The sequence below is a fragment of the Pan troglodytes genome, chromosome 8, assembly GCF_028858775.2.
Source record: "Pan troglodytes isolate AG18354 chromosome 8, NHGRI_mPanTro3-v2.0_pri, whole genome shotgun sequence".
Lineage (NCBI taxonomy): Eukaryota > Metazoa > Chordata > Mammalia > Primates > Hominidae > Pan > Pan troglodytes.
The window spans coordinates 109555374-109566866 of record NC_072406.2 but is presented as its reverse complement, the minus strand read 5'-3'; the positions used below and the strand labels follow the sequence as shown (position 1 = coordinate 109566866).

General features: G+C 46.1%; 1 protein-coding gene across 4 annotated transcripts; it reads left to right on the top strand.

The window, feature by feature from the left end:
- The first annotated feature begins 15 nt into the window (after positions 1–15).
- EXOSC1 (exosome component 1) lies at positions 16–9909 on the top strand. 4 transcript variants are annotated; one of them, XM_009459049.4, is made up of 8 exons: positions 16–161; positions 269–384; positions 2806–2880; positions 4877–4965; positions 7438–7471; positions 8391–8441; positions 8875–8959; positions 9599–9909. In XM_009459049.4, the coding sequence occupies exons 1-8, from the start codon at positions 83–85 to the stop codon at positions 9703–9705; spliced, it is 636 nt and encodes a 211-aa protein (XP_009457324.3). In that variant the 5' UTR covers positions 16–82; the 3' UTR covers positions 9706–9909. The 4 variants fall into 4 exon arrangements, with proteins under 4 accessions (XP_009457324.3, XP_009457325.3, XP_016774522.1 ...); XM_016919033.3 differs by having other exon boundaries at positions 60–161; positions 7438–7478; XM_009459050.4 differs by lacking the exon at positions 2806–2880 and having other exon boundaries at positions 54–161.
- The last annotated feature ends 1584 nt before the right edge of the window (positions 9910–11493 follow it).

Genomic DNA, 11493 nt, shown 5'->3' with positions numbered 1-11493 from the left:
CTGGGAAATGGAGTTTACGCGCAAGGATAAAGAATACCAATTGACACGTGTCTTACTGCGGAACTGTGCCTGGGTTTGGCCAATGAGAAAGCGACTTCGTTTTCATCCGGGTTTTGGGACAGCGGCAATCATGGCGCCACCCGTGAGATACTGCATCCCCGGTAAGTGAGCGCTTCCCGTACAGAGTCCTGGATAGGGGCTGAAGCAAGAAGGCTAAACGGCCTACAGCTTCTGGGGGCCCGTGACCGATGCAGCATTTTTTCTGCAGGCGAACGTCTGTGTAACTTGGAGGAGGGCAGCCCGGGCAGCGGCACCTACACCCGCCACGGCTACATCTTTTCGTCGCTTGCCGGTTGTCTGATGAAGAGCAGCGAGAATGGCGCGGTAAAGGAAGCGGCGTGCCATCTCCTCTCTGTTTTTCCCTTAGGCTGCCCTTGAGTTCCAGTCCTTAGGCATGGGCACTGCGGACGCGTCTTTAGTGTCTCAGTGGTACAATGTTGGTCTCTTAGTTTCTTCTAGCCGTATCGCCGCTGTGGTGCACTTAGCCACCACACACTAGTTGTGTTGATCTCGCTTGGTTGTGCTGCTGACCCTCGGGGAGGGGAAGTTGGGACAAAAGCAGATGCGAACTCAGTATCCCATCCCAGCCCAGCCCAGCCCAGCAGTGAGTTGCATACTGTATGAATGTTGCTTACCTCTCCGACTTTATCTAGCGCCACTATCTCCACCTCACTGACGCAATCTAGTCATACTGTCTTTTCTGTTTTTAAAAGTTATAATCACAGTCTCTGCTTGCCCTTTAAAAAATTTTTATAACATACTAGCTTCTTTCAGTGTCGGTAATGCGCCAAGCTTTTTCCTGCTACAGAGCCTTTGTAACATGCCATCTATCTGGAACGCTTCTATCTTCCTAGGCCTATTTAATTCCTACTTCCTTTAGATAGCTTCTCTACTATCACCTCAGAGAAGTCCTTCTGGACCCACTAATTGAGGAAAGGAGTTTTGTGGGGTGTTTTGTTTTTGTTTGTTTTGTTAAAGACTCACAAAAAACTCTGTTCCTTTTCTTCCAAGCACTATGTCAGCATATGATGAGACACTCAGGTATATGTTTCCTACTAGACTTCTCCCCTGCTTAAATCTAAGTCCGTGAAAGCAGGCCCTACCACCATACCATCCGTATATAGCACAAGGCAGCTCCTCAATAAATGTTGAATGTGTGAGTAATACCTACCTTTCTAGTTCAGAGATAGATCCAGGATTAGCTCAGGATCATATAAGCAATATTTGAAGGAGCACAATAGAAAGAGGATTCAGAATTAGAACAGTTACGTTCTGGCTAACTTGACCTTGATTCTGCTTTGAGTAAGTAACTTAAGCTGTCTGATTCAAGGGGCTTTCTATTCAGTCATTGTTGGGAATGTTCTTAACAGTCCTGAGTTTGTTCATTTCATAGATATCACTTGAGTATTTTCATGTGTCAGGCACAGCGCTGACTTGGTTTCTGCTATCAAAGGACACAGACACAAATTGTAAACAAATAAATGCTCAAATGAGCATATGGTTACATATGTGGTGGTGCTTTGAAAGAATATTACAGGGAACCTTGAGAACATGTAACAGGCAAACCCATCCTAGTCAGCAGAAGTGACATTTAAGCTGAATCATCTAAAGAGTAGGTAAGAGTCAGGTGGGTGGAGAGAGTGCAGTTCTGGCAGAAAGAATAGGTTGAAGAGAGATCTGAAAGTGGGAAGAATTTAGTAAGTTGGGGAAACTGAAAGAAGGCCAGGAGAGCTGAAGCACTGTGAGCAACGGAGAGATTGATAAAAAATGAGGCTCAAAATATCTGTCTTATACCAACAGCCAATACCATGCTCAAAGAGAAAACTCTGCAAGTATTCACTTAAAATAGAAGAAAACAAGCATAGCCGCTATTATGTAACATTTTTGTGGAAATTTCAGCCTGTGCAATAAAATAAGAAACAGAAGGAAGCAGTATAACTTTGGAGGAAAGAGTAAAATTGTCGGCAGGGCGCAGTGGCTCACACCTGTAATCCCAGCACTTTGGGAAGCCAAGGCGGGTGGATCACCTGAGGTCAGGAGTTCGAGACCAACCTGGCCAACATGGTGAAACCCCATCTCTACTAAAAATACAAAAAATTACCCGAGCATGGTGACAGGCTTCTGTAATCCCAGCTACTCGGGAGGCTGAGGCAGGAGAATCACTTGAACCCAGGAGGTGGAGGTTGCAGTGAACCAAGATGGCACCCTTGCACTCCATCCTAGGCAACAAGAGTGAAACTCCATCTCAAAAAAAACCAAAAAAAGTAAAATTGTCAATGATTATAGGCAATATAGTTGTATACCAAGAAATTCTGAGAGAATCACCAAAAAACTTATTAGAAGTTTAGAGATTTACTACAAAAAAAAGTAGCTGGGCATGGTGGCGGGTGCCTGTAGTCCCAGCTACTCGGGAGGCTGAGGCAGGAGAATGGCGTGAACCCGGGAGGCGGAGGTTGCAGTGAGCCGAGATCGTGCCACTGCACTCCAGTCTGGGCGACAGAGCAAGACTCCGTCTCCAACAACAAAAAAAGAAGTTTAGAGATGTATGTCTTCTAGCAGCATTCTGTAGCCTCCTGGTCCTCCTATTTCCTAAAATTTCTAAGGCCTTCTGCTCTGGGCTATAAATGAATCCATACTCCAACTCTCACCTTTATACCAAGACATTCCTATATTACTCTCAAGCCACAAATGCCTTGACCCAAGGGTTAGCCAGGACATTTCAGTTTTTTGTTGTTCCCTCTGTAGCTTCCAGTGGTGTCTGTAGTGAGAGAAACAGAGTCCCAGTTACTGCCAGATGTGGGAGCTATTGTAACCTGTAAGGTAAGTTGGTCCTGACCTCCATGCTTAGAATGCCCATTCAATACTGAAATCATGACCATGCCAGAACTGCAGTGTCCAGTATGATAGCCACAAGCTACATAAATTTATTTCTGGCAGGGCACAGTGGCTCACACTGGTAATTGTAGCACTTTAAGAGGCCGAGGCAGGAGGATTGCTTCAGCCCAGAGTTCAAGACCAGCCTGGGAAACATAGTGAAACCTCATCTCTACAAAAAGAATCAAAAATTGCCGGGCATGGTGGCTCATGCTTGTAATCCCAGCACTTTGGGAGGCCGAGGTGGGCAGATCACCTGTGGTCAGGAGTTCAAGACCAGCCTGGCCAATCATGGCCAACATGGTGAAACCCTGTCTCTACTAAAAATACAAAAATTAGCTTAGCGTGGTGGTGCATGCCTGTAATCCCAGCTACTCGGGAGGCTGAGGCAGGAGAAGTGCTTGAACCCAGGAGGCGGAGGTTGCAGTGAGCCTGCGTCACAGCAGTCCAGCCTGGGCAACAGAGTGAGACTCCGTCTCAAAAAAAAAAGAAGAAGAAGAATAAAAAATTAGCCAGTCGTGGTAGCACATGCTTGTGGTCCCAACTACTTGGGAGGCTGAAGCAGGAAGATCGCTTGGGCCCAGGGGGTTGAGGCTGCAGTGAGCCATGATCACTCCAGCTTGGGTAACAGGGCAAGACTCTGTCTCTCAAGAAAAAAATAAAATTGATTTTCTTAGTCACATTAGCCACATTTCAAGTACTCAATAGCCACTTGTGGCTAGTGGTTGCTATACTGGTCAGCACATGACTTTTCTGTCATCACAGAAAGTTTTACTGGACTGTGCTGGCTTACAGATTTCTAGGATAATAATCAAGGCAGCCAAGTTCAGGCATGCATAGTTCCTTCAGTGAGCTGATTCCCTGAATACATAGTTCTACCTGTGTCTGGGAAACAGGGATGCCAGAGGATGATTAGGAGGCCTATTTTTGAACATCTGAAGCTGAGTTCTTTTTCTGCAGAGAAGCAAAAGACTTTATTTTTTTTGCCATTCCTGTTTTTTTTCTGTTTTTTTTTTTTGTTTTTTTTTTTTTTGAGACAGGGCCTTGCTCTGTCACCCAGGCTGGAGTGCAGTGGCACGATCTCGGCTCACTGCAGCCTCTGCCTCTTGGGTTCAAGCAATTCTACTGCCTCTGCCTCCCGAGTAGCTGGGATTATAGGCATGTGCTGCCACGCCTGGCTAATTTTTGTATTTTTAGTACAGATGGGGTTTTACCATGTTGGCCAGGCTGGTCCTGAACTCCTGACCTCAAGTGATGCACCCACCTCAGCCTCCCAAAGTGCTGGGATTACAGGCATGAGCCACTGTGTCCAGCCTCTTTTTTTTTTTTTTTTTGTTAGCCATCTATACTTTAAAAAGTCTATACCTCTCTGAAGGGCAAGTTGTGAAAAGATTTAAAAAAAAAAAAACCCAGCCGGGTGCAGTGGCTTACACCTGTAATCCCAGCACTTTGGGAGGCTGAAGCAGGCAAATCACCTGAGATCAGGAGTTCGAGACCAGCCTGACCAACATGGAGAAACCCTGTCTCTACTAGAAATACAAAATCAGCTGGGCATGGTGGTGCATGCCTGTAATCCCAGCTATTCAGGAGGCTAAGGCAGGAGAATTATTTGAACCCAGGAGGCGGAGGTTGCGGTGAGCCAAGATCGCGCCATTGCACTCCAGCCTGGGCAACAAGCGTGAAACTCCGTCTCAAAAAGAAAAAAAAAAAAAAAACCCATACCATCTTTGTTTCCCATAGTAACTCTACCAGGTGGCCAAAGTGGCTCTTATTCCTCTTTACATGTGTCACTTACGCAGAGAGAAGTAGGAGTTAACTTGTCTTAAATTCTCTACTTAGTAGGGTTGCTTGCACTGAAGTCCTAGTAATCCCCAGTTTATTGCTGCTTCCTTGAGCTGACAACTGCTTATACTCTGATGCTGATCTTTTCTCTATTCCGCAGGTCTCTAGCATCAATTCACGCTTTGCCAAAGTACACATCCTGTATGTGGGGTCCATGCCACTTAAGAACTCTTTTCGAGGAACTATCCGGTAAGAAGTATCCTTTTCACATATACCTTAGCAACTGGAATAAGATTAGGATAGACTAGGACACCAGAATTTTGAGCAACAGTTACAATTCCTATTTTTCTCTTGCCCATTTTTCTTTCTTCTTTGTGCTTTGATTCTCCCCTAGTAGTATCCAAAAAATACATGGATGATCTAGGACAAAAGGAAAATATTAATGAGAGGGTTTAAAAGTAAAGCAAAGGCTGGGCGCGGTGGCTCACGCCTGTTATCCTAGCACTTTGAGAAGCTGAGGCGGGTGGATCTCTTGAGATCAAGAGTTTGAGACCAGCCTAGCCAACATGGTGAAACCCCATCTCTGTAAAAAATACAAAAATTAGCCAGGCACAGTGGCTCACACCTGTAATCCTAGCACTTTGGGAGGCTGAGGTGGGTGGATCACAAAGTCAGGGGTTTGAGACCAGCCTGGCCAGTGTGGTGAAACCCTGTCTCTACTAAAAATACAAAAACTAGCCGGACATGTTGGCGTGTGCCTGTAATCCCAGCTGCTCAGGAGGCTGAAGCCAAAGAATCGCTTGAACCCAGGAGGCAGAGGTTGCAGTGAGCCAAGATTGCGCCACTGCACTCCAGCCTGGGGGACAGAGCGAGACTCCGTCTTTAAAAAAAAAAAAAAATTAGCTGGGCATGGTGGTGCGTGCCTGTAGTCCCAGCTACTTGTGGAGAGCTGAAGCAGGAAGATCACTTGAGCCTAGGAGGCAGAGGTTGCAGTGAGCTGAGATTGCACCACTGCACTCTAGCCTGGGCGACAGAGTGAGACCCTGTCTCAAAAAACAAATAAATAAATAAAAGGTAAAGCAAAAAGAATTGAGTGAAGCTGAAGTTTAGCAGTGTCAGGATGACTCAAACCAAAGTAGAAGGCAGGCTGGGCGTGGTGGCTCATGCCTGTAATCCCAGCACTTTGGGAGGCCAAGGCAGGCGGATCACCTGAGGTCGGGAGTTCGAGACCAGCCTGACCAACATGGAGAAACACCATCTCTACTAAAAATACAAAATTAGCCAGGCGTGGTGGCACATGCCTATAATCCCAGCTACTAGGGAGGCTGAGGCAGGAGAATCACTTGAACCTGGGAGGCGGAGGTTGCAGTGAGCCAAGATCGTGCCATTGTACTCCAGCCTGGGCAACAAGAGTGAAACTCCGTCTCAAAAAAAAAAAAAAAAAAAAAGTAGAAGGCATTTTAGGAAGCACTTTAAAATTTAATATAGATTGAACTCAGAGGTTATAAAACATTGAAAAGATTTGTGGGTGAGATGGTGATTTCGTGTGGCTTCCTTGAGAAAGGACAAACATTTCTTGCCAGGCAGATAATCTAACTTTTGAGGCCCTTTCCAGCCTCAGGATTTGATGTGGTTCTGTAGTGCAGCAGTCCCCAACCTTTTTGGCACCAGGGACCAGTTTCTTGGAAGACAGTTTTTCCACAGACCATGGAGGGGGTGGTTGCAGAATGATTCAAGTGCATTACATTTATGGTGCACTTTATTTCTGTTATTATTACACTGTAATATATAATGAAATAATTATACAACTCACCATAATATAGAATCAGCGGGAGCCCTGAGTTTGTTTCCCTGCAATTCGATGGTCCCATCTGGGGGTGATGGGAGACAGTGACAGATCATCAGGCATTAGATTCTCATAAGGAGTGGGCAACCTAGCTCCCTCATATGTGCAGTTCACAATAGGGTTCATACTTCTATGAGAATCTAATGCCCACTTCGATCTGACAGGAGGCGGAGCTCAGGCAGTAATGTATGCGATTGGGGAGCAGCTGTAAATACAGATGAAGCTTGCCTGCCACTCACTTCCTTCTATGCAGCCCGGTTCCTCACAGGCCACCAGAAGTTGGGGGCCCTTGCTATAGTGCTTCTGTTCAAGCCCTGAGGCAACGAAACTCCTTATCCTTTCTTGCCAAATCCTATCTGCCTTTATCTAATCAGAGGTATTGATACTGCTGCTCCATGTGGTCTGAGGATGCTTCTCCACCCTGCTCCTCTGGGTAGCAGCTGTGTCCCATTTACAACTTGTTCTGTCTGTTCTTGTAGCTCTTTATTTACTAGGAATCTACAGAATAATTCTTTCTCACAGGCTGGGCAAGGTGACTCATGCCTGTAATCCCAGCACTTTGGGAAGCTGAGGCGGGTGGATCACCTGAGGTCAGGAGTTCAAGACCAGCCTGGCCAACATGGTGAAACCCCATCTCTACTAAAAATACAAAAAACTAGCTGGGCATGGCGGACGTGCCTGTAATTCCAGCTGCTTGAGAGGCTGAGGCACGAGAATTGCTTGAACCCAGGAGGCGGAGGTTGCAGTGAGCAAAATTGCACCACTGTACTCCAGCCTGGGTGACAGAGGGAGACTCTGTCTCAAAAAAAAAAAAAAAAAAAAAAAAAATTCTTTCTCACAGGTAATTAATCTTTCTGTTAATTCTTTTTTTATAGCAAGGAAGATGTCCGAGCAACTGAAAAAGACAAGGTTGTTGGTTGGTTCTTTTTTTTTAATGACTTTACGTATCTCAATCCCTTAAAAGTATTATCTCAGGCCAGGCATGGTCGCACACACCCGTAATCCCAGTACTTTGGGAGGCTGAGGCGGGAGGATCACTTGAGTCCAGGACTTCAAGACCAGCCCTGGCAACATAGCGAGACCCTGTCTCTACAAAAATTTTAAAAATTCAAAAATTGGCCGGGCATGGTGGCTTATGCCTGTAGTCCCAGCTGCTTGAGAGGATGTGGCTGGAGGATTGCTTGAGCCCAGGAGTTTGAGGTTAAGTGGTGGCACGCACCTGTAGTCCTAGCTACTTGGGAGGCTGAGGCAGGAGGATCCCTTGGTCCAGCAGTCCAAGGCTGCAGTGAGCTACCATTGCATCACTGCACTCCAGCCTGGGTGACACAGTGGGATCCCACCTCTTAAAAAAAAAGAAAAAAGGGCCGGGTGCAGTGGATCACACCTGTAATCCCAGCTCTTTAGGAGGCCAAGGTGGGCGGATCACAAGGTCAGGAGTTCAAGACCAGCCTGACCAACATGGTGAAACCCTGTCTCTACTAAAAATACAAAAACTAACCAGTGTCGTGCCACGCACCTATAATCCCAGCTACTCAGGAGGCTGAGGCAGGAGAATCGCTTGAACCCGGGAGGCAGAGGTTGCAGTGAGCCGAGATCGCACCACTGCACTCCAGTGTGGGCGACAGAGCGAGACTCCATCTCAAAAAAAAAAAATTTTCATTTGTATGATAATACTGTAGAAGCAATTAAAAGTTCTTGACTTGACATGAGTAATGATGATTTCTACCCTCCAGGATTAGAAAGTAGATTGGCTTTACCAGAAGCGTTCACAGTTTCATATAGACCCAGTCTAGAGCTTTAACTTAACATTCCTGTTCTTTCTTTACAGGTTGAAATTTATAAGAGTTTCCGCCCAGGTGACATTGTCTTGGCCAAAGTGGTATCCTTTATTCCCAGCAGACTTCTGGTCCTTTGTCAAAAGAAGAGAAGGAGGCCGGGTGTGGTGGCTCATGCCTGTAATCCCAGCACTTTCGGAGGCCAGGGCGGGTGGATCACCTGAGGTCAGGAGTTCGAGACCAGCCTGGCCAACATGGTGAAACCCTGTCTCTACTAAAAATACAAAAATTAGCTGGGCGTGGTGGCACATGCCTGTAATCCCAGCTATTCGGGAAGCTGAAGCAGGAGAACCGCTTGAACCCGTGAGGCAGAGGTTGTGAACTGAGATCACGCCACCGCACTCCAGCCTGGTTAACGGAGCAAGACTCCATCTCAAAAAAAAAAAAAAAAAAAAAAGGTAGAAAAACAACTCTGGTGGCTAAGGTGGGGGAAGACTTCTAACTCCTCATTTTCCTTCACCGGTGTTATGTGACTAGATCTCCTTAGGTGATGCACAGTCCAACTACCTGCTAACCACCGCCGAGAACGAGCTGGGAGTGGTGGTAGCCCACAGTGAGTCAGGTGAGATGGCCTTGTTTCCACATCCTTACTTTCCCTGGATCTATGGTTTGGGATCAATCCATTGTTTTTCCTGGTTTCCCTTATCTGGGAAGCAGTATGGCTATAGATATTTCCTTCTGAGATTAGAATGATTATTTTTTTCTTTTTTGCTTGGTGCTGGTGGTGGTGGTTGTTTGAGACAGGGTCTCACTCTGTCGAGGAGGCTGGAGTGCAGTGGTGCCATCTCCACTCACCACAGCCTCCACCTCCTTGGTTCAAGCAATTCTTGTCACCCAAGTAGCTGGGATTACAGACACACGCCACCACACCTAGCTAATTTTTGTATTTTTAGTAGAGACAGGGTTTCGCCATGTTGGCCAGGCTGGTCTCAAACTCCTGGCCTCAAATGATCTGCCCGCCTTGGCCTCCCAAAGTGCTGGGATTATAGGTGTGAGCCACCACGCCCAGCCTGATTCTCCTTATATAAATCCAAGGAAACGGGACTCACTTCATAAGTCAGTAGAATGAACAAAGTTTTTTCTTTATGAGTTGAGGTTCAGTAGGAAGCTTGGTGGCACTTCAGCTTCATACCCAGCATAAAAGAGGAGTCGCAGGCAAATCTTTGGGGTCTGGGCTCCACCACCAGCTTTTCCCTTCCAGGTATCCAGATGGTTCCCATCAGCTGGTGTGAGATGCAGTGCCCTAAGACCCACACTAAAGAATTCCGGAAAGTAGCCCGAGTACAACCCGAATTCTTGCAGACCTAAGAAGCGACTTTTTACCCTATGGAAGGGGGTAAGCTGTTCCTGAGTATAACACCAAGATGCTGCTGTCTTTATTCAAACACCTGGCGTCGGCCAACAGCCACTTCCAGAAAAATCTTCCAGTTTACGCTGTAGATGGAACATGTTTCTGTGAACCTATCAGTGGATTTCATTCTCTTGAGTAATAAATCTTATCTTTTCAAGGCACCAGCAAACAAAACTGTGATATTGGAAATAGCCTATCCCTCCTGACAGTCCTTATAAATACATATTTTTTGCTATGATAAAACTTTTTTACTAAAAGGATGTTATAGAGTCTGTTGTCTTAAGCAAAGAAAGACATCTAAATGGTGTCAGGACATTTCAGTACTTCTGCTTATTGAGTACTTACTGTGCTAGGCACTGAGTCAAGTGCTTTACATACGTCCCCTTCATTTAGGTACATTGTGGTTTAATGAAAATTTGAGGACACGTGGTGATACAGATAGCATGTGAGGCAGGCATGGTGGCTCATGTTTGTAAATCCCAGCACTTTGGGAGGCCGAGTTGGGTTGAAGTCAGGAGTTTGAGACCAGCCTGGCCAACATGGTGAAACCCCATCTCTACTAAAAATACAAAAATTAGCCGGGCGTGGTGGCGCACGCCTGTAATCCCAACTACTCAGGAAGCTGAGGCAGGAAGATCGCTTGAACCCTGGAGGCAGAGGTTGTAGTGAACCGAGATTGCACCACTGCACTCCAGCCTGGACAACAGAGCGAGACTCTGTCTCAAAATAAATAAATAAATAACATGTCTAAAAGTATTTGATACACATCACTGATATAGTGGGTACTCCAGGAAATGTTAAATCTGAATTGAAAAGTGGGACAGAGTACTGTCATATGAGGTGGCCAGGAAAGGATTAGTGATGTGAGATCAAAATAAATTAAAGAACATAAAAGTAAGTGAAGATATTCAAGGCAGAGAGACAAGCCCAGGCTAAATGCAGAAGCAGAAATGAAGGCATAAGTTTGGGGATGAGGAAGGGATGAGAGTTAAGCATGGAGAGGTTGCCGACGAAATGTGAGTCTGAGATGTCACTTCTTGAGATGTTATTCAGGAAGCCTGTCTTTTCAGTATTTAGTGACCGTGCGTAATGTGAGCTTTAGAATCAGCCCACCTTAGTTTCTATCCTCTACTTCCTAACCTTGAATATTAGGGTTTCTATAATTGAAAATTTTAGAGATTGAGATCATTGTAGATCCACATCCAGGTTTTTGTTTTTATTCTTGTTTTTTTTTTTGAGACACAGTCTCGCTGTCACCTAGGCTGGAGTGCAGTGGCGCGATCTCAACTCACTGCAGCCTCCACCTTCCCAGTAGCTGGGACTACAGGCATGCGCCACCATGCCCAGCTAACCTTTGGTCGAGATGAGGTTTCACCATGTCGGCCAGGCTGGTCTTGAACTCCTGACCTCAGGTGATCCGCCTGCCTTGGCCTCCCAAAGTGCTGGCCTCCCAAAGTGCTGGGCTTATAGGCATCAGCCACCATGCCTGGCCTTGGGTTTTTTGTTTTGTTTTGTACATGCAATTTTTAAGAGACAGGGCCTCAAAATGTCACCCAGGATGGAGTGCAGTGGTGCAGTCATAGCTCACTGTAGCCTCAAACTCCTGGGCTCAGGTGATTCCCCCAATCAATCCCCTGAGTAGCTGGGACTACAGGCACATACCACCATGCCTGGCTAATTTTTCTTGTAGAGACCAGGTCTTGCTATGTTGCCTAGGCCAGTCTCGAATTCCTGGCCTCAAGTGA

Excerpts from the sequence above, each read along its gene's own strand:
- EXOSC1 (XM_009459049.4), top strand. The coding sequence starts at position 83 with ATGAGAAAGCGACTTCGTTTTCATCCGGGTTTTGGGACAGCGGCAATC. Across the intron at positions 8,442-8,874 it reads ACATTGTCTTGGCCAAAGTG|ATCTCCTTAGGTGATGCACA; the intron begins GTATCCTTTATT and ends TTATGTGACTAG. Across the intron at positions 8,960-9,598 it reads GGTAGCCCACAGTGAGTCAG|GTATCCAGATGGTTCCCATC; the intron begins GTGAGATGGCCT and ends TTTCCCTTCCAG.